The sequence below is a fragment of the Rhinoderma darwinii genome, chromosome 1 (genome assembly GCF_050947455.1).
Source record: "Rhinoderma darwinii isolate aRhiDar2 chromosome 1, aRhiDar2.hap1, whole genome shotgun sequence".
NCBI lineage: Eukaryota > Metazoa > Chordata > Amphibia > Anura > Rhinodermatidae > Rhinoderma > Rhinoderma darwinii.
The window spans coordinates 307,167,774-307,194,703 of NC_134687.1; the positions used below are offsets into that span (position 1 = coordinate 307,167,774).

Below are 26,930 nucleotides of genomic sequence, written 5' to 3' on the forward strand. Positions count from 1 at the left end.
GGTGCACTTCCAAATAGAAAGAGAGCATGTATAAATCTAGATCTTTCTATGGCTATGAATTGACTGCTGAATTAAGAGCAGCCCCTTGCTTGGTTTGATGGCTTCTCTCTCCGTTCAGCATGATAGGATTCTAATTTATCCTTTTGACATGTTGCCTCTCAACAGCTCTTCAAGCAACATCCCTCACCCCGCTAGGGAATGAGAAACAAGGTCCAGTGTTCTTGCCACGGGAAGACCTCAGGCTGATAAAACCAGAACTGCAAAGTCAAGAGCATGGACAGGCAATACAATTGGAATTTAATAATGCCTTGCCTGCCACTGACAGTGTCATCTCTACTACAATACATGGATTTAAAATGGAAGGCAATGATCCAGTAACACCCATAAACTCAATGGGAATTGCAACGGAGATAAATGTATTATCTTCAAAGCTACTTGTCCCTGCATTCACTGAAGAGGTACAGCAACATACAGTGACCCGTGAAGCAGCAGAATCAGATGTAGCACATACTTGGGTTCCAGGGGCACTAACTACCAGCACTATTCCGATCCGAAAGCAGAAAACCACAAGTGAAATAAAACAGACACAGGTAATTCCAAGTTCAGCTAGAAGAAAGACTAGCCAGTCTGGTGAAACCAAGGGACAGGAAGAGGATTGGTCTTTAAATATAGTAGACAGGAAATCCAACCCAAGACAGAACAGTTGGAGAGATTTTCTCGAAGAGTCCATTCCAGATTCTTCAGAAGAAGTTTCCAATATGGACCAGGAGTCTAAAGAGCATCAGTTAAACAAAAACATAAATTCTGTTCCTGAGGATGTTGACAATTCTAGGCAGTACACATGGCTTTTTGATGACCGGAATTCTTTAAATTCTGACAAAAGTATTAATGGATTAGGTAACAATTTGGAAGCCTCAGCATCCTATAAAAACATTCAACCTCCAAGTATGACAGATCAGATGGAAAATGAAGTAAGAAGTACACTTGCTCCCATAGCAAATCAAGTGAGCACATTGGAAGAAGGTATCCAACATAGGAAACCAGGTTCTCTTGGCAATCCAACAAAGGAACCAGCTTCAAAACAAAATGTTCTTGCCCAGGAGAAAGCAAGTATGAATGTAACTGAAAAGCATTCACTTCAGAAACTTGTTGAACCTGATAACCTGATAGACAATGACATTGAAGGCACAACAGCACCACACAAAGTCATAGACCGCCTACTTCATGCAGAATCTCCATCCGATTCCTATCATGTGAAGGATAGTAGAGGAACACATCCAAGTAAGAATGCATTCAAATATATATATGTCTAAAAAAATAAAATGTTACTTGTTCTTTACTATGCAGGTGAAACACAGGAAAGAAAGAACTTAGAATATGATTTAGCTACATAACAATTCATCATTTGAAAAATTGATTACATTTTAGTTATCGTGTTTTATTTATTTTCTTTCATTAATGAATTAAAAACTTGAAATGTAGGGTTTTATTAATATTGACTGTCAGAGATTGCAGGTCTGTTCTCTTTCTACGGAGCATAAGGCTACATGCACACGTTGCGTATTTCGCTGGGGAATATATGCACAAAAACCGCCGCAAAACGCAGGAAATTCGCAGGTAAAAAACGCACCTACTCGCGTGTTTTTCAATGCGCTTTTCAATGGGGTTTTTACGTTTTGATGCATAAATCGGTGCATTTTCATGCTGCGTGTTAAGTTGCGTTTTCCCCCAAAACTAGACAGATAAAATTCGCAAGAGGAAACACAAGATAAATTGACATGCTGCGGATTTTAAAATATGCACCGTAGGTCAATTTACGTACTGATAAAAGCGCAGCGTGTACATGAGATCTCCTGAAATCTCATTTACTTTGCTGGTAATGTATTGCGCTGCGGATTTGCCACATGCAAATACGCGCGGCAAAACCGCATGTAATACGCACCTTGTGCATTGAGCCTAAGGGTATGTGCACACGTAGTGACCAAAAACGTCTGAAAATACGGAGCTGTTTTCAAGGGAAAACAGCCCCTGATTTTCAGACGTTTTTTGAGCAACTCGCGTTTTTCGCGGCGTGTCCTGCACTTCTTTGACGAGACAGTCATTTTACGCGTCGTCTTTTGACAGCGACGCGTAAAATGACAGGTTGTCGACACAGTACGTCGGCAAACCCATTCAAATGAATGTGCAGATGTTTGCCAACGTATTGAAGCCGTATTTTCAGACATAAAACGAGGAATAATACGCCTTGTTTACATCTGAAAATAGGTCGTGTGAACTCGGCCTTAGAGTTAAAATCTCAATGGTCCACAGCTACCACAAGGTGGACTTTCCATATTTGGGCTCCTATTGAGATAAGCAGAAGGCTTGTATTTATATTTCATGTTTTAGATATCCTGCTAATGCACATCAGAAAACTGACCAAATAACCCAACACCTTAGTAGATCAGTATATTTAAGTTAACAGCATACTGCCGTCATTCATACCAGACTGTCATTGTGACAACTTGATCATACTAATGTGATAAGGAACTGAAATAATTATGTCTTTGCCATTAAAGCAGGGAAATTGGTGCCCATTTAAATCATTGTGCTGCTAAATTTTATGTAAATACTTAATTTATTTTTAAAAGAAAGGAAAATCATGAAGAAAGTAATTTAACAACAAACTAAATAAAGCTATTCACCTTCCAGTCTATTCATCATTTCATTATGTATTTTGCAAAATGTCGCTACACTTAGCACAATTGTGCTTGTACAATAGTGTGTCCACATAAGAACCAAGGTTCCCAAATCTGCAATTAATAATATCTACAATTTTGGGTTCCCTATTCCTATCTGCTCTTAAACTTAACAAAAATACTTTTGTTCACAGCTACTTTGCACCCATGTACAGTTGTCACATACATCAAAAGTAAGGGAGGCATCCTTAAAACTAAAATCAGGACCCTTGTTATGGGCTGTAATGTCAAACATTGGAGAAAGTTATTTGGTGCTCTCATGCTTAAGAGTTTTAAATAATTATTTTGAAGTTGTTGACTCATCTTGACAGCCCCTTTCTATATGGCTTTTAATGGCATACAGAGCTCATAGAGAGGTGTCCCCTGCTCGAGACTCTACACTATGAGCCAAAATGGAGAGCCACTAGCAAATAGTTTTTCTTACTCTGGCGAACCTGATCTCTTCATCTATTACATGGTTGGCGATTCATTTTTCGGACCAGTGGCAGTTTCCGTCCATGACAGCAGCTGAGTTTTTTGTAGCCACAACCACAGTGACCACCTGGTTGCTGGTCTGGGTTCAATAAAAAAAAATTAACAGTCTGTAACAACAGGCAGGTATGTGGACCCACTGGGCCACTCTGCCGTAACGGAGCAGCTGCTGATCAACAGAGTCTATGGGAGTCAATGATGACAAAGTACCTGGAAAGTCAGACCAGAAAGGCGTAGTGCAGTCGTCTCAGACACTGGACTTGGCTAGGACACCAGACAGGAGTAGTGCAGTCGTCTCGGACAGTGGACTTGGCTAGAACACCAGACAGGAGTAGTGCAGTCGTCTCGGACACTGGACTTGGCTAGGACACCAGACAAGAGTAGTGCAGTTGTCTCGGACACTGGACTTGGCTAGGACACCAGACAGGAGTAGTGCAGTCATCGCAGACACTGGACTTGGCTAGGAGGACAACAGACAGGAGTAGTGCAGTCATCTCACATAATAGACTTGGCTAGGACACCAGACAGGAGTAGTCCAATCGTCTTCGACACTGGACTTGGCTCGTGTACCGGACACAGATGGTGAAGTCGACTTGGACAATCCACTTGGCACGAGCACTAGACACAGATGGTGAAGTCGTCTCGGACACCCGATTTGGCACTAGAACCGGACACAGATACTTCATACGGGATACAGGATACAGCTAAGGAACCATTTGCAGGACAAACATAGGGAAGACACAACATTGCTCAGGCAAGGAAGGAGTAGGCAGAGTTCCTTTTAAAGTTCTGGTGTGCTAGGATTGGTTGGGGAAGAAATTTCTGATGCGCACGCTGGCCCTTTAAGAGCGGGGCGGGCATCAGTCGAAGAGGAGAGCAGTGCGTGCCGGCGTCTCTGTGGGAGGAGATGCCTGCGAGTCTTCAGAGGTCTGCGGTCACGGCTGCCAGTACGTGGAAGATGCCATCGGTCAGCGACCGCGGCCATTACACAGTCAAAGTTGTACAACTATTTTAATTAGTAAATGTCATTTATTTGATCAACTACATTTTTCCTATTCCTGTCCATTATTTCCTATTTTATGTTGGAAAAATGAAGAGTGTAGTTCCATTTTAAAACCATAGGAAAGGCCAATTGGGCAGACTACGTTTTATAAGAAAAATAATATTTACCTTTCACATTTATTTTCCGGATTCCATTTAATTTTTGAGGGATACAGCCAAATGAAAGCTGGGACCAAGCCATTTGTATTATTTATTTACTCCTTGATACTAGACTCATGATTATTATATATTGTAGCATTACAAAGAGTACAAAATAGATAACAATCCGAATAAAAGCAATACAGGTCATGTTGGTATCCATAACCAGCTTGGGATGTTGCTGGTTTGGGCTAGTGCTTCCAGTAGCCTTTAACTATACAATGGATTTAGTGAAAGAAGTAATTAAAGGGGTTTAACCATCTTAGAAATTTATGGCAATGGAAATTACATAAATGTCCAATAGATGCGGGTCCCACCTCTGGGACCCGCACCTATCTCTAGAATGGGGCCCCCTGAACAGGAGGCGACCTTATCACCAGAAACGGGTGTGACCTAATCCGCCTCCCGCTCCAGGTTGGGGAAACCCTTTTAACAATGCACTTTCTAATTAGTAACTATGACACAGTGGTCAGTCTTATTTGCCTTGTGTAGTTCACTAAGCAAGATCTACCCTCACTTATAAATATAGAATGCAAACCATTTCATATTCTCTATCGAAGAACCGCAGATTTTATTATCCGCTTTTATGTTACATTTGCTTTTTGTCTCTTGTTTCTTGTAAAACTAAAACACTTTTTTGAGCAATGTGAGTTGAAGTGATGTGGAATTGGAGACAGTACCTCTAAATGTAGTCTTGTGGAAATTTGCCTGGTGATGTACCATTGAAACACCATGGGGCACATGTATAAAAATTTTCTATGCTGTCAGATTTTTGTCAAATGCTACAAAATTGTGGCAGACTTGTATGTACAATAAGTGTACTAGTTTTTGGAGCATGCTCACCTAAGCCTAAAATATTGTTGATATGTTGCTAAATTACAGCACATGCTGCATCTGTAATGGCTAAATCTATGCTTGATCTGACCAGTGCCCTACTTTTTTTTTCCTGTGAAAATATTTTACATGCTGTCACAAACTTTTAACAAACTTTGCATGAATCTAAAGTACAACTGGATATAAGAAGCTTTTTTAATATATATTTTTAGAGAAAAATGCCTCTTTCTACACTCATTAGACCCCCCTTTCCCTAAATGTTCACTTATGGCCCTTTTACACGGGCCAATGATCAGCCAAACAAGTGTTTATATGTGTAAACAGGGCGACGATCAACCAATGAACAAGCAGACCAATAAAATGGTCACTAGTAGGCAGCACATCTCCCTGTGTAAACAGGGAGATGTGCTGCCAACTTGATGGAAATGTATGAATGTATAGGGACAACCTATTGTAGTAACAATTGCTTGTCCCCATGCATAACTAACCATTGCTCCTTGTCAAAGGAGCAAACGAGCGAAACAAGCGCCGATCGACGAGCTGTCGGCTCATCTAAAAGGTCCTTTAATCTGAACTTACTGCTAAATCTGTCTCCTCAAGATGAGATGGACTATCAGCTCACTGAGAGATCAGGTTACAACTGTCCATATAAGTCTATGGAGAGGAGAGGGGGAATAGGGAGCAGGAGCAGAGTGAGAGATACATAGAGACGCTGCTGTAGCTTTTAGTAAGTTTTTTATTTCTCATCCCAGTGCTGGATTCTCAGATACACTGCTCATTACTTCTGTGTAATCTACTCCATGTTGCTGCTGTTTCTGAAGGTGTACTGCAAAAAGATTGGGGAGCAGGTTATTCTCTTGTCTATGTGTCCCGTGTACGGAAGACAGGATAACAAATAGACTTTACCCACTAGCTGAGGGAAAACTGAGAATAATAGAGCCTGCAGAGGGGCTAAATAATAATAATAATAAACTGCTAAATAATGCCACATACAAGTCATATAATGGCCATCCATAGTGTTATTTCTCATGTACACACATATGACAGCTTATTCTGAGAAGTCACCTGAAAGGTTAGGTATGCTTTAACAAATTTGGTGCACAGTTAAAACCTAACACCGCCAGACATGGGGGCAACTTTTAAAAGCAAGCTGCCAGAAGCATTATAAGTATGGTTCACATGTGTGTGATATTTTCACTAAGAAACTTTTATACATGTGTCCCTACATGTTAATTCAAAAATGTGTTTAAAATGTGCCTTTTATTAAAATAATTGGAAATGCTAAGAGGAGTAGAATCAGGGGCGTAGCTAAAGGCTCATGGGCCCGGGTGCAAGAATTCAGCTTGGGCCCCCCTACCCCTCCCCAACACCACCATCATCAGACCCCTGCGCGCGCCTATGCCCAGAGGCATTGCCCAACAGCCCCCATAGTATAATGCCCCCACACAGTATAATGCCCCATAATGTATAATGCCCCCCCATAACAGCCATATACCATATAATGCTCCCCATGTCAGCCCCCACAGTATAATGCCCCACATAGCTGCCCCCATACATTATAGTGTCCCCCATATCAGCCCCATACAGTATAATGCCCCCCATATCAGCTCCCCATACAGTATAATGCCTCCATATCAGCTCCCCATACAGTAAAATGCCCCCATATCTGCTTACCATACAGTACAATGCCCCCTATATGAGCTCCCCATACAGTAAAATGCCCCCATATCTGCTTACCATACAGTACAATGCCCCCTATATGAGCTACCCATACAGTACAATGCTCCCCATATGAGCTGCCCATACAGTAAAATGCCCCCCATATGAGCTCCCCATACAGTATAATGCCCCTCCATATCAGCTCCCCATACAGTATAATGCCCCCCCATATCAGCTCCCATACAGTATAAGGCCTCATGCACACGACCGTGTTTTTGCGTCCGCAATTCCCCCGAAAATCCACGGGAGAATTGCGGCCCCATTCTTTTCTATGGGGCCGTGCACACGACCGTAGTTTTTGCGGTCCGTGCACGGCCCGGGAGCCCGGACCGCAGAAAGAACGGGCATGTCTTATTACGGCCCGGTTCTGCGGTCCGGGCTCATTGAAAACAATGGCCGCAGCCATGTGCACGTGCGGGCGGCCTGCGGCTGACAGTCCGCTGACAGTCCGCAGCCGGCCGACCCGAAAATCACGGCCGTGCACACGGCTACGGTCGTGTGCATGAGGCCTAATGCCTCCATATGAGCTCCCCATATAATATAATGCCCCCATATCAGCTCCCCATACAGTATAATTTCCCCATATCAGCCCCCCATACAGTATAATTCCCCCATATCAGCCCCATGCAGTATAATGCCCCCCATCGTATCAGCCCCCATGCCATATCAGCCCCCCATGCAGTATAATCCCCCCCCCCCCGCAATATCAGCCCCTTATACAGTATAATGCCCCCATATTGCATAATAGAAAAATAGCATAATTACCTTCGCCTCCTCCGGTGTGTGCTATGAGTGACTCGGCGCAGACAGGCGCGATGATGTCGCTACATCCCGCCAGCCTGCGTCGAGCCGCTCAGGGCAAAGTGAATGCTGGATCAAGGAGACGTCAGCTCCTTGCTCCAGCATAGAATGGAACCGGGACCTCAGTGAGTGACTCGCGACCCCCCGGAGGACTTCACACGAATCCCCAGGGGGACGCGGCCCACAGTGTGTAATGTATTGTGTTCTATTGTGCAGTTTGCGGTGAGGAGAGGAGGGGGGGCTGTAATTTAACCCCCCCCCCCCTCCACCGCAAACAGCACAATACTACACAATACATTATAAGGCAACACAACACAATACATTACAAGCCAACACAATACAACACAACACATTACAATACAGACTCTGAAGCTCACCTGGAGTCCTCCGCACCGGCTCTTCCACTGCACTGGCTGGAAGACATGTCACATGACAACACGGTAACATGGTACACTAAGTGTACAATGTAACCGTAACCAGGAAGTGCCGGCTTCACGGCACAGAAGATTTATTTAACAAGCATGTGGTATGGCATGGGCCCCCCAGGCTTAGAGGCCCGGTCGAAACTCCTGCAACCCCTATAGCTACGCCACTGAGTAGAATGTATTGCTAGCTCCCAAGGTGTACAGTATGTGAGCTATATTGTGGGCATTTCTGACTCAGTGTAGATGTGTCTTCCCAAGGTGTACTAATCCTAAAAAAGCACAAATGGTACATGGTCCTGACTAGCATAAACAAGATTGCAGACATGAAAAGACAAAAAGATGAGGAGTCACATCCATGTGACTGGATGACAGAAAACATCCTTACATAGCATCCAAATAGCTCACAATGATGACAATTGTTGCAACTTCCTGTCCTCATTTACACAAGTATGAGCAGGTTTAGGGTAGGAGTTACTTTTTTACCAAATAAAATGTAGACTAAGACTGGCCATACACATAAAATAACAGTTGGTCGTATCTGCCAATTTTGTCAGGATAAGCCTATGATCTAATGTGTATGGGGGCAGCCAACTGTCCCCTGACAGCAGATGTCAGAGGAAATAAGGATTGGGCATGTTGGATACCAACATGCCCTATCCTTTTTTCCTGCCGGAGATATACTACTCCCTTTTTTTAAATATATATTAATTCTCGGCTGACAGCTATCTCATGTGTATGGCCAGTTTAGGAGATGCATAATGGAGGATGATTATGATGATGATAATAGGGGCATAAGGAGAACCATGCTTGTCCCAACATAAAAAGATTTCTGGGGGAGATTTCTTTATACTTCAATAACACAAGAATATGTTTCATAGTGGTCATTGATGCATGAGAGTTATTTTATATACATATATTTTAAACTATGAAAAATGGAAACTGATTATGTAATAATTCCCATCTAATAAAGTATAAATAAACATAGAGAAATTCTGGTACAGTGTTTGCTGTGACTATACACTGTCTATCACTATGGACTCTCTTAGTCGACTGATCTTCACTCAATAAAGGGAAAGCTCCACATAGAGGACATGATAGTTACAAAGAAAATGTCTCAAGGCCCCTTTCTACTGATGGAGACATATTAAGAAGATGTTTGCACAAATCCACTTTTATTACTATAAAAGGTTACATTTTGGAGGTCGTATCTTTTCCTGGTAAAGTGAATAGAAATCGTAGCTTTTTTTTACAGGTTCCTGCTGTGTGCAGATGAATTGCTTTTATTCCTTGTTACAAGCTTCATTTAGCAATGAAATCACAGCTTTGATTACAGCCTGGGCTCTAAGTAATGAACTTTCCGCAGCTTTCTATATAACTAGTGCTGCCTACAGCCCACTGCTCTCTGCCGAACTCCCTCTGGTGGTTTTACGTTACATCCACAGTGGTAATGGGAGGAGATTTTGTCCTGCAAGAGCAACCATCTACAATACTCATCTGCAGGTTTCCATATTTTTACTTTAGTGTGTCCCAAATGTAATTGCACGCACTGATGACTATGTTAACTTAAATGTTTGATGTGCCAGAAGGTTCATTCTGCATTTACAAAGCATACAAATTTAGAAAAAAAATGTATGTAGCTGGGAGATGGGGACTCTAACACTTACACTTGCTATAATGCATATACAGCAAGTTTATACAGTGTTTAGGGGGAATAAATAGTTTAGACATGCACAATAAAGTAATAGTTTGGTAGTAAAGCTTTTTTTTTACTAATTTGTAAAATTTATTTTTATTGTGGGCCCATAAGAGGAGGTGGTCATCCTAAGTTCAAGCCGTTTTGAGGTGAAAGGATAGGTTAGTGCTTTGTAGTTGGGTAAGGCAACTATATGATCTAGCAATAGACATGAAAAATGAATCTTTACCTTTAAAATATTGGCCCGTTATCTTCCCTATAATGGACCTAATCAAGAAAAGACAATAATTGGACAGTTTTTGGCTATCTATTGAGACATTTTGACAATCAGAAGCATCCAATACCAATAGGAGATTTTTATTGAAAAGGTGGGATTATGACTCCCTATTTCGCAGCATCAGTCTCTAAAATCATACGTGTTTGTAAGACAGTTTAGTGTGTATGGCCACCATAAATCCAGTCTCTGCAGCTCATGGGCACCCTGTGGCCTCTGTGATGCTTTGTCCATGTGATATCACATCACGTGACCGCTTTCTCCAATAGTAGGAGAGGTGACGTATGTGGTTGCTGTTGCAGTTCTGTTAATAAACCAAGGTAATTAAAGGATCTTAAAATCAAAAATTGAAAGTCTGAATTTCTAACAATTTTTATCGGTAGATCTAATAATAGGGTAATCTAAAACAAGCTTGATCCATCCCAAAATTAGTAAAATGTTAAAAGGGGTTGTGTCACCACAAACATTTATGGCATAAAAACAGGATATGCCATAAATGTTTGATAGATGTGGGTCCCAGCTCTGGTCCCACCTAGTGAGGCGGCTAGCCACTGCATCCAGGCAGAGCATTGATGCACGACAGGACAGGAATCCAGAAACAGCATAGCTAAATGAGCTATGCTGTTTCCATAACTCCCATAGTAGTGTGCTACGCTTTCTGTAACACTCACTTCTATGGGCATTACAGAAACAGTGTAGCTCAGCTAGCTAAGCTGTTTCTGGATTCCTGTTCTGTCGTGCATCTATGCTCCACCTGGATGTGGGGGCGCGCAACTGCCTCAAAAGGTGGAATGGTGGTGGGGGCACTAATTTGGGAGATAGGTGTGGGTCCCAGAGTTGGGACCAGCATCTATCAGAAATTTATGGCATATCCTGCGAATATTTTATACATTTGTGACACATACCCTTTTTTTGGAATGGAAGTGCGAGTTGCGAAGTTTGTGTTAGCATCTTCTGTTGAACCATCCAAGTATATTATCATTTTTTAAGAGTCTGATAATCCATAATATTTAATAATCCTGGTACTGCAGTAGGATTATTTGTATTATTATTATTGTTATTATTTGATTATCGGTTTTTTTCTTTTACTTTTACCTCAGACAGTGTTAGCTTACTATTAATCTAGTACTTCAAAATGCATAGAGTCCACAATCCTTATGTGAAGTTGTACAGTTAGAATAAGGACCAGTTATCTGATCACATCACCACTCTATTGTTATAAACATTATTGGCTTTGCCAGCATATTTGCATATAGTTCTGCACCAAGCCCCTGAGCTTCCAAAGGTCAATAGACCTAAACATATCTGTCTACAGATGCGGTTAGCTAATATCTGATCAATGTTTTAAGACTTCTTTTGTGATATGACATTGATTTACTGGATAAATGGTGCTGACAGATGGTACTGGATAGATGGTGCTGAAAGGACAAATTTCTTTATTTTGGATTAGAGCTAATTTCATGTTTTACAATGAACATTTTCTAAGACCCCATACCTTCTTGCTAGTTCTACTTAAAATCATTTTTCTCCTAAATTATTTGCATGGCAGTAGTGGTTTCAATATAAGCTAGCCTCCTTGACCACGTCTATCCTCAGTCCAGTGCCAATTTGACCTTGAGTAAAAGACCTCAGTTTTTTGGGACAGTCTGTTTGCTAGAGAATCACTGCCCATATCGGCTGATCTTGCATGTGTCTTTTAATTGTAGTGGTGTATAATTGATTGCCGAGTCTCTCTTGCAGTAGCCTTTCTCCCACGGGAACAAAATATCGGGTATGTTGAAATTCAACATCTGCAGCCCCCTTCCACATTAGATAGTTTGCCGTTCCTACTGAAATCATCACATTTGGCAGCTTGAATCTATAGCCAGCTTTATACTACTACTGTCTGGGGATATGTTGCCTATCTTAAATGACTCAGCTATCCAGATCAAACCTGCATTATGTCACGTTGGGTGCGTGGACCCACTGGGCCGTACCGCCTTGACGGTATAGCAGCTGGCCAACAGGATGCCAAGTCAAAGTCTATAGTTCGGATAGGGGTACCAGTGGTAACTTCAGATAGTAGCGAAGATAGGCTCAGATGGGACCTTGGTAGAAGGCAGACACTAGGCGTTGTGTAACCAGGAAGGCGTAGTACACAGCATAACACGACTCCAACTCTAAATGACACTTGAACCAAGATAGCATGGGATACAGGTAGCAGGAACGGGAAGACTGGGAACTGGAAAACACTAAAGGGACCATTTGCAGAGACGAACATAGGTAAACGACAACAACGCTCAGGCAATGCAGGAAGGGGCATTATAGTCTAGGGTGAGTATGGGCTAATTCGGTATCAAATTCAGGACACAGGGACACAGCAGAGTGAAGCGGAAGTGAGCGCTGGCCCGCATCTCATCCTCAGGAGATGCCAGCGCTCACTTCCGCTGATCCATGGCTGCGGCCGTCAGGAGGTGCGTAATCCTGACGGTCCGTGGCCATGGGTGTTACACATTGTCACTGTGCTGACAGCAGAGAAGGGGAGAACACTCCATGCAATTCCTTGTCTCATCCTGCATTGTTAATCAGATTTTTTCAAGTAAAGATAAATGAAGAACTTTTGTAAGAAGAAACTGTTTTCCACTGAGACCGGAACACTTCCAAAGATAGTCACTATTATTAATCAGTTGGCTTTTCCCACTAGTTTACTTTACTAATGCATATGTAGAAAAAAAAGTAAAGGGTTCGTCAAAAATTTAAAGCTAGCCATAGACTTGAGTTAACTGGCTGATAGCTATCTTGTCTGACTCCTCCATAAACATGGATTGTTCATTTCAGTAGAGAGAGAGGGGTAAACGTGGATGCCTGCCTTACCCTCCTTTGCATAATGGATCATTGGGCCGGCACAAAGGGCATGACAATGTAGAAATTGTCGGAATCTGTCAACAAATGCTGAGGAACAATGCAGTACTGTGTCCGTAGTGAAGGGAAGGCTAAACCATTAAATGTATTTCATATATAAAGCCTTTTATGTTTGGCTTTTTTTAGGTAAATGTAGGTTCACGCAGAGCAGTTTGATGCAGTTTTTAATGTCAGAAGTGGAACCGAAAAGGAAAAAATTATATAGGAGATATTTCTATTTCTTCTTCTTTTTGTATTCCCACCTTGTTTTACCCAAAAAGAAGCATCAGAAACTACACGATGTGAATCTGGCCTAACAGTTCCACCAGTCTGGGGAGGCATAGGCTTCTTAGACCCTGGGATAGCAATATCTGTTTTCTAGAAATAAAAACGCATTCAGTATTAACTGGTTGCCGACACAGGACGAGAATGCTCGTCCTGAGCGGCGAGTACTTGGCGCATTAGGACGAGCATTCTCGTCCTGAGTGACAGCCGTCTCTGCGTGCGATCGAGAGCGGGGCAACGGCAGTAATACACAGCCACGGCTCCGCTCTGACAGCGAAGAGGAGAGAAACATCTTCTATCCGCCGTTAACCCTTTGAACGCCGCGATCAGCTTTCAAGGAGAGGGGACTGCACTTTGATCGAGTCACAGAAGATAACTGTGACGCGATCAAAGCCCACAACTCATATGGCCAGACAGCCCAGGGTCAATTGAAGGACCCCAGGGCTGTCTGAACTTATTTCCTGTTGTTAGGGCATACTGAGGTAAGCCCTAACAACTTCCTGTGTACAATCCGTACACAGGCTAATGTACTGGCATATAGATCTATGCCAGTACATTACAGTTACAAAATCAAAATCAAAATGATAAATCCCTTTATGGGATTTAAAAAAAAAGTTAAATGAATGAAAAAAAAAATTAATGACAAATAAATAAATAAAAAGTAAAAACAATACACAGAAACACAAATTTATTATAATAAATAAACTTTTTAAAATATAAGTCCCAAAACATGAAATAATATAGACATATTTGGTATCGCCACGACCGTAACAACCTGTACAACAAATGTATAACATTATTTATGATGATCGGTGTACGGTGTAAAAAAAAAAATATTAAAACTGCTGCGGAACTGCTTTTTTTTTCTGCATTTTCGTCAAAATAAAAATTTATAGAAATTAAACGATAATGTATCTGTACCAAAAAATGGTAAAAGAAGGATCCCAAAGAGAGGAGAAGGATAAAGATTTTCTTTGTCGTCCTCCTCTTTGGGATCCGTACTTAGTTCTCAAAACTGTAAGGGCTTATTAACACGAATGTTGTATACGTACGTGTGATGGCAATTAAAACAACGGCCTCCACACGGATGCATGTATTTCAATAGGGCCTTTTACACTGCCGTTGTTTTAACTGACCGTGTGAAGGGTTCGTTGTAAAATAGGATATGACTCAAAACTATGAGGGATCCGTGAAAACAGGTCCCACACGTGTGCAACTCGAACGTAAAAAATGGCAGTTTTTCACATCCGTGTTTGCACTCGATTGTGTGAATCTAGCCTAAACCTCTGTGCGTGATGCCGACATAACTCAAGCCACACCTAGACCAAGTCTTTAAACCCTTAAGGCCAAATGCACGCGATGCGTATTACGTGCAGATTTTTAATACAGTACCAGCAAAGTAAATGAGATTTCAAGAAATCTTATCTACACATTGTTGTTTTTTTCTGCACATAAATTGACCTGCGGTGCGTATTTTAAAATACACAGCATGTCAATTTATCTTATTGTATCTGACTAGTTAAAAAAAAAAAAAAAAGTCACTAATAAAACCATAAAAAGCGCATGTTAAGTTTTAATTTTGAGAAGCATTTTTTGATGCAGCTGAAATTGCAGGAGGCAATTGGGCGAAGGAGGCTTAGGGTCCGTTCACACGTAGCGTAAATACTGCGGATTTTCCGCAACTAATTTTGTTGCGGAAAATACGCAGCATAATACAGTAGCAGCAAGGTAGCTGAGATTTGAACAAATCTCATCCACATGCTGCGTAAATGCTGAGTGGTGCTTTTTTTTTTTATCCACCGTATGTCAATTGTATTTATGTAATCGCTGCTTATTTGTTGCAGGTTTTCCACATTCAATTCAATGGGGAGGTAAAACCCGCAACTAATAGCAGATGTTGCATTTTTTGGGTGGAATCGCAGTAAAAATAACAACAACTTATACTTATCCAGTATTCTGTGTTTTTTGCCCAGGCCGACTTCCTGGTATGACGCTTCATCTCACAAGACTGCTGCATCGGTCAAAATGGGATGAAATGTCATCCCAAGAGACAGGGCAGCAGGACGGCCGAGGGACGTGTCACCATTGCTACGGAAGTATGAAATGCTAATTTTTTTTAGGTGAAGTTTTCCGCAGAGGACATTCCGGTTGAAAAACTGCACCATAATTTCTGGACAAAGTTTCTCCCATCTGCATGCAGGATCTTTGGAGCTCAGCCAGAATGACCATTGGGTTCTTGTTCACCTGGCCCTTCTCCCCCAATTACTAAGTTTAGTGGAGTGGCCATCTCTAGTAAGAGTCCTGGTTGTTCCAAACTTCTTCCATTTAAGAATTATGAAGACCACTGTGATCTTGGGAACTTTCAGTGCACCAGAATTTTTTTGTACCCTTCTATAGATCTGTGCCTCCACACAATCCTGTCTCTGAGCTCTACAGGCAGTTCTTTCCTCCTCATGGTTTTTTTTTTTGCTCTGATATACATTGTCAGCTGTGAGACCTTATATAGACAGGGGTGTGTCTTTCCAAATCATGTCCGAAGACTTTTCGAATGCACTGTATAAATATTTTCTGATTTAATCCTTGTGCCCTTTACGTGGATGGAAACGAAATAATGTTCAGGATAAAAACAATACGCTCATACTACTTATATTCCATTAATACAAAATCATTGATGTTGATACTGTTTAGTTTAAAAAGAAAATAACAAAGCAATCTCACATTTTGCCCACATGTATTACACATATATTAAAACATTGCAGGGGGAAGTATAAAAAGGCTATGTAATGGGCTACTGTATTTACAAACTGTCAGTTATGTTTCCAAGCACAAGTCAGGATTAATTGTCCCAGGCAAACATCTAGCTTTGGGTAGAAACGTTGACAAGTTCTTTAATAAACACGTCCAGCTAATCTCTATGTTATTGTGGAGTGGTCATTGATTAAATGAGACCCATTCATCAGAGGCAAAGGGGGGGGCTGATATCAAGAGGGGACAGAAGCATTCAGGCTTGAAATTAGTGTCAGGAAGATGGACTCTTTTCCATTTTATAGGTATACAGTATGTGCAAGTCTGGCCTAAAGCTTCATCAATCAGGAATGGAGGGACAGATATATGAGATTTTAGTTATAAGAGCCCCATAGCAATAAGATCCATTATATCAGAGGTGAAAGCACAGCCTTTTACAGCCAATGGGATTCTGAATAGAGGTGTTTTAAATAAATAATGTTGCACGCAGAGAAATACAGTATCTAGTAGAGACAAATGCAACACCCAGGTATGATATTCACCACTTCGATGTCAATTACTATTTATTATAGTTTCTATACCGTTGCAGAAAGAATATGATATAGCAATAGTATTATTTTTAGATACAGCTGCTCTGTATTCTGTATGCAGACCAGCTGTCTGTAGTGCTAAATCCTGTTCCTGTCTGCGGGACTGATGGGTTCAGTGTCAGTGCGTGTCTCCACCTGTGTCTCTGACACGCAGGTGGATCCTGCGTGTCAAAGACGCGTATAACCCGCTGACACTGAACCCGTCAGGTCTGCGGGACTGACGGATTCAGGTCATAGCGAAAGATACACCTATACATATAGATATACAGTGAAGGAAATAAGTATTTGATCCCTTGCTGATTTTGTAAGTTTGCCCACTGTCAAAGACATGAACAGTCTAGAATTTTTAGGCTAGGTTAATTTTACCAGTGAGAGCTAGATTATATTTAAAAAAAAAACTGAAAATCACATTATCAAAATTATATATATTTATTTGCATTGTGCACAGAGAAATAAGTATTTGATCCCCTACCAACCATTAAGAGTTCAGCCTCCTCCAGACCAGTTACACGCTCCAAATCAACTTGGTGCCTGCATTAAAGACAGCTGTCTTAAATGGTCACCTGTATAAAAGACTCCTGTCCACAGACTCAATTAATCAGTCTGACTCTAACCTCTACAACATGGGCAAGACCAAAGAGCTTTCTAAGGATGTCAGGGACAAGATCATAGACCTGCACAAGGCTGGAATGGGCTACAAAACCATAAGTAAGACGCTGGGTGAGAAGGAGACAACTGTTGGTGCAATAGTAAGAAAATGGAAGACATACAAAATGACTTTCAATCGACATCGATCTGGGGCTCCATGCAAAATTTCACCTCGTGGGGTATCCTTGATCCTGAGGAAGGTGAGAGCTCAGCCGAAAACTACACGGGGGGAACTTGTTAATGATCTCAAGGCAGCTGGGACCACAGTCACCAAGAAAACCATTGGTAACACATTACGCCGTAATGGATTAAAATCCTGCAGTGCCCGCAAGGTCCCCCTGCTCAAGAAGGCACATGTACAGGCCCGTCTGAAGTTTGCAAATGAACATCTGGATGATTCTGAGAGTAATTGGGAGAAGGTGCTGTGGTCAGATGAGACTAAAATTTAGCTCTTTGGCATTAACTCAACTCGCCGTGTTTGGAGGAAGAGAAATTCTGCCTATGACCCAAAGAACACCGTTCCCACTGTCAAGCATGGAGGTGGAAACATTATGTTTTGGGGGTGTTTCTCTGCTAAGGGCACAGGACTACTTCACCGCATCAATGGGAGAATGGATGGAGCCATGTACCGTCAAATCCTGAGTGACAACCTCCTTCCCTCCACCAGGACATTAAAAATGGGTCGTGGCTGGGTCTTCTAGCACGACAATGACCCGAAACATACAGCCAAGGCAACAAAGGAGTGGCTCAAAAAGAAGCACATTAAGGTCATGGAGTGGCCTAGCCAGTCTCCAGACCTTAATCCCATCGAAAACTTATGGAGGGAGCTGAAGATCCGAGTTGCCAAGCGACAGCCTCGAAATCTTAATGATTTACAGATGATCTGCAAAGAGGAGTGGGCCAAACTTCCATCTAACATGTGTGCAAACCTCATTATCAACTACAAAAAACGTCTGACTGCTGTGCTTGCCAACAAGGGTTTTGCCACCAAGTATTAAGTCTTGTTTGCCAAAGGGATCAAATACTTATTTCTCTGTGCACAATGCAAATAAATATATATAATTTTTACAATGTGATTTTCTGGTTTTTTTTTAATATAATCTATCTCTCACTGGTAAAATTAACCTAGCCTAAAAATTCTAGACTGTTCATGTCTTTGACAGTGGGCAAACTTACAAAATCAGCAAGGGATCAAATACTTATTTCCTTCACTGTAGATACATATAGATACATATAGAGAATACAGAGCAGCTGTATCTAAAAAAGTAAAACAAATTTTTAATAAAGACTAATTATAAAGTTACACCAAACACACTGACTGACCTGTTTTATATATATATATATATATATATATATATATATATAAATGGCCATCAAAGGTGTACATAGCCCTAAAACTGTAAGCAATGAGTTAATCCAGATTACACAGGGTGAATGTACACCTTACTTCAGTGCACGCACCCCAAATAGCAGTCCAAGCGGCTACAGAAACCTTTCCAACACTGGTAAACTACCAAAACTATTTGATTTGAATGTGCAGCCTTGTTGCAGTGCAGCCAGGTGATGTGTGTTGTTGTTGTTGTTGTCTGGGTTTTTATCCATATGGAAAGTATATGTGCTTACTGTATACTTTGAAGTGGTCCACCGGAGAACTAGAGGATCCTCTGTTAGGCCCAGGCTCTTTCACAATAGTGGTCCTTGAAGATCCAGCAGACGACAATGCCATTTGGAGGTGATCCTTTACCACTTGGGTCTAGTTCTTATGGGTTGATTCACAAATAACCTATAAGGCCCCATGCACACGATCATAAAATCGTCCGTAATTGCGGACCATAAGTACGGTCTGTAATTACGGACCCATTCATTTCTATGGCCGATGGACACCTTCCCGCATATGTACGGGAAGGTGTCCGTGCCATAGAAACCTTCAGTAAAAAATAGGACATGTCCTATTTTTTTTTTTTTTACGGACTGTGCGCCCATACTTTATAATGGGAGCACAACCCGCAAATGCGGACTGCTGTCCGCGGCCGACCCGTGACCCGTAATTACGAACCGTGATTATGGGCACGGTCGTGTGCATGGGGCCTACGACCTTACTGGTATGTCCTGTGTGTGCAACGATGTGCAACAAAGATTTTAATGCAAATAAAAGTAAATGTGCTGTATAGAGGGATGGTGGGCCCTCAGAATCATTTTCTCAGGTGGACCCAAACAACCCCAGTCCAACACTGCTTATGAGTACATGTCCAGATATTGAACCCCGTCAATGGTCTTGTTTGTTGATTGGAAAATGAGTATGAGTCTAGTAAACAATCAGAAGAGGTGCAGTTTGGCTATTGGGAAGAATGCATTGTACCTTTCGGGAGTCTGAAGATTTATTGCAGACCAGCATGACTAGCCAGAACCGCTAATAGTACCTTATAAAAGATGAATACACTTAGAGGTGGTCTGATATCAGGTGAAAGAGAAAAGTGACATGCTACTGGCACATTCATCTGTAAAATGCAAAAATCACAGTCTACCACTCCTGACTTCGGACCTGGAACCATTAATGGAGATGACTGTATTAACCGCTCCATGTTGCAGCATTGTATGTATGAATTTCTACTTTTCATACATTGCGAATTAGAGATGAAAAATATGAGAAAATGCAAGTGAAGGAAAATATAATAACTATGAAAATGGGTACACTGTAACAACAAGTAGACAGTTTAAGTAACTTTACAGTTGTCTAACCTAACATCATAAAGTGGCTCACAAAATTATCTTTTAATTGGTGTCAATGGGCAAATCTAACAAATAAATATTTCTTGCAAGAAGGGCCTAGATAAGATTTGGTTTTACTGGGTAGTTGGAAAATAATACCTGTAATATACCTGTCATGTATTCACACAGGCATAGTTAATTCCTCGCAAATACTTTTGTAATCCCGGATAAGTAAAACTGTAACTCCTGTATCTTGGGAACATACAATGGTTTAAGATGCCCAGGTACAACAATAAGTCTAAAAGTTCAGCAAGTGACTTGAGGCGAAGTATCCCTCAATAATGAATAAATGAGATTCACAAGACTTCCAAACTATTTATTAGCACTTAAAACTACTCTTTTTATGTTCTGTTAGCAAGGTTTTAATGTCAATATATGTTCATCGACAATGGAGTAAAAATTAGAATGTCTTGTTCTGTATATTTGGAATTTGTATTTCACTGGAAACATTGTAAAAATATTCATAGGCAGTGGTTTGATAAAATGGTGGAATATTTCCCCACTGCACATAAGTGTTGGACATAGAGTCTATAGCTAGATCTATCACAAAAGGATAACATACAGGGAATTAAAATTAACAACTACGAAGTTAAAGTGGCAATGTTTCCTGATGAGCTTTTGTTTTTTTTTACATAATGTAGATACAGACCTTCGTAGCGTTATGAATATTCGTAATAAATATAGCCCCCTATCAGGCTTTAAAATTAACTGTGAAAAAACTGAGGAATTGTTTCTTGATGAAGCACAAAATATTAGGGAACATCCGGAACTTCAGAAACAGGGATTCAAAATTGCTAAAACAAGAAATCAAATATTTAGGAGTTAGGATGGGACAAACTAAAGAATCTATCTACAAGAACAATATACAGACACTATTACCCAATGTTGAAAAATCTTTACGAATATGGAAGAATGTCACTGGTGAAAATGGTACTACTTCCGAAAATCTTACATACATTCCAAATGATACCTTTCATAATAAAAAAACAAAGAAATAAAAGAATTAGAAGCGGCTTTTCTTCGATTTATTTGGAGAGGGAAAAGACATACAATTTCTCTAGATAGACTTTAAGCTTCCAAGCAGGGAGGGTGTATATCCTTTCCAAACCTGAAAATATACAACTGGGCATGTATCATGAGATATCCTATTGAGTGGATTAGAAAGAGATCAAATTCGGTTGATAGCAAGCTTGGGGAGGCTTTTTTTTTCACCGTTTCCTCTGAGCACAATAGTTCTGGCACGAAATGCTGACATAGCAGTAGCCCAGAGGAATACGATGTCATTCAGTGATACATGGAAGGTTTGGGACAAGTGTACCTCTATAGTTGGAATTTCACCCCATATTACTAGGTTTTCCATAATAGGAGAGCATCCTGCATTAGTGACTATTATACCCAAAAAAGTCATTTTAAAATGGCAACAATGTGGGTTGAAATCTCTAATCCGTGAAATGCTAGATGAATTTTCAATCTCGAATAAAGACTTTTTATATTATTACCAGTGGAGACACTTAATGTGTCAGTTTTGTAGAGACCATCCTAATCTCTGGAATCCATCAGATTTTTATAAAATAATACCAAATGCAGGAGGTAAAGCCACAATATCTCGTATCTATCATATATTACATATCACTAGGATAAATTATAAAGAGTTCAATTCTAATTGTTTCAAAAAATGGGCAATAGAAACTCTCCCAGATATTAAAATATCACCAGTTGAGATCCAGGAAAAAATATATAAGGGTTGGAAGAATACCAATATAATTCACTGTATTTTAACGATATATATTGTGCTCCCACAAATATGAACATTTGAAAATTCACTGAAGTGATAAATGAGTAAAATGTATAATTTTTATTTCATAGCTATCTAAAAACAGGGGTACAATCACCACTGTGAAAATCCCAACCGTGTATTTACATAGTTACATAGTTACATAGTTTGTACGGTTGAAAAAAGACACATGTCCATCAAGTTCAACCAAGGGATGGGAAAGGGGAAGTGGGATAGGAAAGGGGAAGTAAAAAATTTATACACATAGCAGTTAATATTTTTTTGTTCTAGGAAATTATCTAAGCCTTTTTTAAAGCCATCTACTGTCCCTGCTGCGATCAGCTCCTGCGGTAGGCTATTCCATAGATTCACAGTTCTCACAGTAAAGAAGGCTTGTCGCCTCTGCAGGTTGAACCTTTTTTTCTCCAGACGGAGGGAGTGCCCCCTTGTTTTTTGAGGGGGTTTTACATGGAACAGGATTTCACCATATTTTTTGTATGCGCCATTCATATATTTATATAAGTTAATCATGTCCCCCCTTAGTCGTCTTTTCTCAAGGCTAAATAGGTTTAGTTCTTTTAATCTTTCCTCATAACTTAGATTCTCCATGCCCCTTATTAGCTTCGTTGCTCTTCTTTGTATTTTTTCCAACTCCAGGGCATCCTTTCTATGAACTGGAGCCCAGAACTGGACTGCATATTCTAGATGAGGCCTCACTAATGCTTTGTAAAGTGGTAATATTACCTCCCTGTCCCGCGAGTCCATGCCTCTTTTGATACACGACAATATTTTGCTGGCCTTTGAAGCAGCTGATTGACACTGCATGCTGAAATTTAGTTTATGATTTACAAGTACACCCAGATCCTTCTCAACAATTGACTCCCCCAGTGTATCTCCCCCTAGGACATATGATGCTTGCAGGTTTTTCGTACCCAGATGCATAACTTTACATTTATCTACATTAAACTTCATTTGCCAAGTGGACGCCCAAACACTTAGTTTGTTTAAATCTGCCTGCAATTCACAAACATCTTCCATAGTCTGAACTATATTGCATAGCTTGGTGTCATCTGCAAAAATAGAAATAGTGCTATTAATCCCATCTTCTATATCATTAATAAATAAGTTGAATAATAGTGGTCCCATCACTGAACCCTGGGGTACACCACTTATAACTGGGGACCATTCAGAGTAGGAATCATTGACCACAACTCTCTGGATACGGTCCTTGAGCCAATTCTCAATCCAATTACAAACTATACTTTCTAAACCTATAGTCCTTAATTTACCCATTAGATGTCTATGAGGGACAGTGTCAAATGCCTTTGCAAAGTCCAAAAACACTATATCCACAGCGGCCCCTCTGTCTAGGCTTCTGCTTACCTCTTCATAAAAACGTATTAAACACAATACTCCCAGTCCTAGTTCGTTTGCGAACCCTTTGTGACTGGGTATGTAAACAGAGATATCAAAATATGGAATCAGCGTATAACATTGGTAAAGCAGTGGTTTGGACCCTCGTTCACACAGGAGCCTGCGTTAACCGCACCAGATTCTCCCAATGTACAGATGCACAACAATGCCACTGCCCCCTACGCAAAATTCCCTCACTTCACCCGACCCTACGCGTTTCTATACTTATCATCAGGGGTCTGTCAGTCTGGCCAGGATGCCAGCGATATATCTTCAGCAGCAGGTATTCTACTGCACAACACGGAAGCATGCACGCATAGATGTCAGCGGCATGCTTCACTCTGGGACTCTGAGTCACTATGAACTGAATACTCCGCCCCCTGGCTCCGGCAGCATACATCAAACAGCCAATCACACTGGCCCAGCACATCCATGATGCTCAACCATGTGACTCCCGGCTGTCAGCTGACATACCCGGAAGTAACAATGTAAACAACACAGAGCATGCTGACTCAATGGGAGGCTGTAGAAGTATCTGTTTGCTACACAAAGCCTCATGCTATTCAAGGATGGAGTATAACACTATTAGGTTGGATATATGTTGCGGATCAGCTCAGGACCGCAATTGGACTACCACGATAGGAGCACCTACCCTGAAAATACATAATATATGGATGGAAGAACGACGTAATTGTAAACCTCACATAAAACATATGACACACTCCTGGACTCAATTGCCATACCTGCTACTTATTGATTGATATATTACAAGTGACTACACTGGGACTAGGAATGCATTACCATACCCCCACCCAGAGGACCAAAAAAGCCCTATGACTTGATATGGATTGTATATTAAATAAAACAGGTATAATTTTTTTGCCCGTTTAAACCTTCAGGATGTACGCAAGCCAGTCTGTAGATCCATTGGGCCTCTTTACGCAGAATGAGGTTATCCCAATCCCCTCCCCGTTTAGGAGGACGTACCAATTCAATTGCCTGAAATTGTAAACATTCTGCCCTGCCTTGATGTTTTGCATGCACATGTTTTGATATGGAAGTATCTCTTTCATTTGTAACATCTCCAACATGTTCCCTAATCCGGCGCCGAAACTGCCGTATCGTCTTGCCCACGTAATTCAGTGGGCACGGACATGTGATTAAATAGACAACTCCAGCCGTTTTGCAGTTCACAAAATCTCGGATATCATACTCAACCTTGGTGGTAACACTTTTGAAATTTTTTCCACTTTGAATGAAATCACAGGCTCTACAACTACCACATCTGTGTGTACCCGGTATCTGCCTGTCTAACCAAGTACCCTTTTGGATTATTGGATCAAAACAACTCTGCATCACCCTATCCCTGATGTTTTTACCTCTACGGAACGTGACTGAAGGCCATTGTGTTATCTGATCCGCCAAGTCCGCATCGGCTCCTAGGATACGCCAATACCTCTTGAGGATTTCCATGATCTCAGATTGTTTGGAGTCAAAAGTACCTATGAGCCTAGTGACCCTTTCCTCTTGACGTTGTCTAGGGACTAAAAGGCTCTGCCTATCTGCATCCCTCGCTCCCTCATAGGCCTTTCTAATAACCCCCTTAGGGAAGCCCCTCTCCTTCAATCTGTTTGTGAGGTCGTGTGCCCGTGACTCAAAATCGTCCATTGAACTACAATTTCGGCGTACTCTCATGAATTGGCGTCTGGGAATCCCACGTTTGAGGGGATAAGGGTGACAACTGTTCCATTGTAGGAAACTATTGGTTGCTGTCTCCTTTAGGTGTACTTTAGTACGCATTGTGCCTTCCTTAGTTTTAATTATCTTAAGATCTAAAAAAGATAATTCCTGATCACTGATTTCACATGTGAACCTGAGCCCTAAATCGTTTGTATTAAGGGCTGCCACAAAATTATTGAATTCCTCCACTGTGGAATTCCAGAGCAACAACACGTCATCAATATATCTAATCCAGATACCTATTGATGAAGTCCACTTGACAAATTTATCCCCAAAGACCACTGTCTCTTCCCACCAACCAAGAAACAAGCTTGCATACGTGGGAGCAGTGGGACTCCCCATTGCTGTACCACGTTGCTGATGAAAAATACGGTCTTCAAAGATAAAAACATTCCTTTCTAACACAAAGTGTAATAATTGCAAAACAAGCTGGTTATGAGCCACATATTGGGTGCCCCTAGATTTTAGAAAGTATTCCACTGCTTCACAGCCAAGTCTATGTGGAATGGAGGAATACAAAGCCTCCACATCCAAACTCGCCAGAAATGTATTTTGTTCCAAAGTGATACCCTCAATTTGTTTTAAAACATCCATGGTATCACGTACATATGATGTGAGACCTAGCACAAACGGACGCAGCACCTGGTCTATATATGTACTCACATACCAATGTTATACGCTGATTCCATATTTTGATATCTCTGTTTACATACCCAGTCACAAAGGGTTCGAAAACGAAGAATACCAATATAGCGGTAAAATCCGAGACATTAGGAGAACTTCACTGGAAGATACGTTTGAGAGTTTATACTGCTTTTAATGTGGGGTTAGAACCCAAGAAAATTGAGTTGTCAAAATCCCGCGACCAACAAAGTCCAACTGATGCATGTCAAAGTTGCTCACTTCTCAAACCAAATAGAAATAAAGAGAATTATCATGCTATTAATATTGACAGCGAAAAATACTATTCTGAATGCTTGGTTAAAAACCCACAAACCAGCCTATAATGAGTTCTCAACCCCTTCCCACATAATGACGGGTCTGGTACGTCGGCATAACAAGAAGCTTCCCGTAATCCGACGTTCCAGACCCGTCATGTGCTCGCTTCATTTTCAGCGGGTGTCAGCTGTAATATACAGCTGATATCCCGCTGTACCATCGGCGATGGCAGTTACCCCCTCTGTAAACCCCCCCCCCCCCCCTGGCTTCCTGGTTGCCAGGCACGGAAGCCTATAAGCCTTAATAGTTGAAATCTGACAGTTGCAATACACTGCCCTACATAAGTAGGGCAGTGTATTGTAAAGGGGTTCAGAAGATCAGATCTTCAAATTCTAAAGTAAGTGTAAAAAGTGGAAACATTAAAAAAAATGTTTAAGAAAAATATATAATTCAAAGTTTTAAGTAATAAAAACAATAATCGCCCTGTTTCCTTTATAGTTAGGAATAAATGGAAAATAAAAATATATACATAATAGGTATCGCCACGTTTTGGAATAGCCTAAACTATAAAAATATCACATTATTTTTACTGCACAGTGAACATCGTAAAACAATTCATTAGAAAACAATAACCGAATTTCTTTTTTTGGTCATTTTGTCTTAGAAAATTTTTTATAAAAAGTGATCAAAAAGTCACAAGTAACCCAAAATGGTACCCACAAAAACTACAGTTTGTCACACAAAAAACAAGCCCTTCCCATAGCTATAGCAACTATATAATAGCGATATAACTATAAAAAAAGTTATGGCTGTCAGAAAATGGCGACACTAAAACATGATTTTTAGAAAAGTATTTTAATTGTGGGAAAGTAGTAAAACGTAAAAAAAACTATATAAATTTGGTGTCGCTGTAATCGTATCGACCCACAGAATGAAGTTAACATGCTGTTTATACTGCACGGTGAACACTGTAAAAAAGAAAAAACAAAACA

The 26,930-nt window shown here is 40.9% G+C and overlaps 1 protein-coding gene across 2 annotated transcripts in view; it reads left to right on the forward strand.

Moving 5' to 3' along the window:
* The window catches only part of NCAN (neurocan), a 195,766-nt gene that overhangs the window by 114,630 nt on the left and 54,206 nt on the right, over window positions 1-26,930 (forward strand). Inside the window, exon 7 of one of the 2 annotated variants that reach the window (XM_075825489.1) lies at window positions 166-1,281. The exons of the other annotated variant lie outside the window; for it this stretch is intronic. Within the exon in view, the coding sequence (XP_075681604.1) occupies window positions 166-1,281 (1,116 nt within the window). The remainder of the gene's footprint in view (window positions 1-165; window positions 1,282-26,930) is intronic. 2 annotated transcript variants of the gene reach the window in all.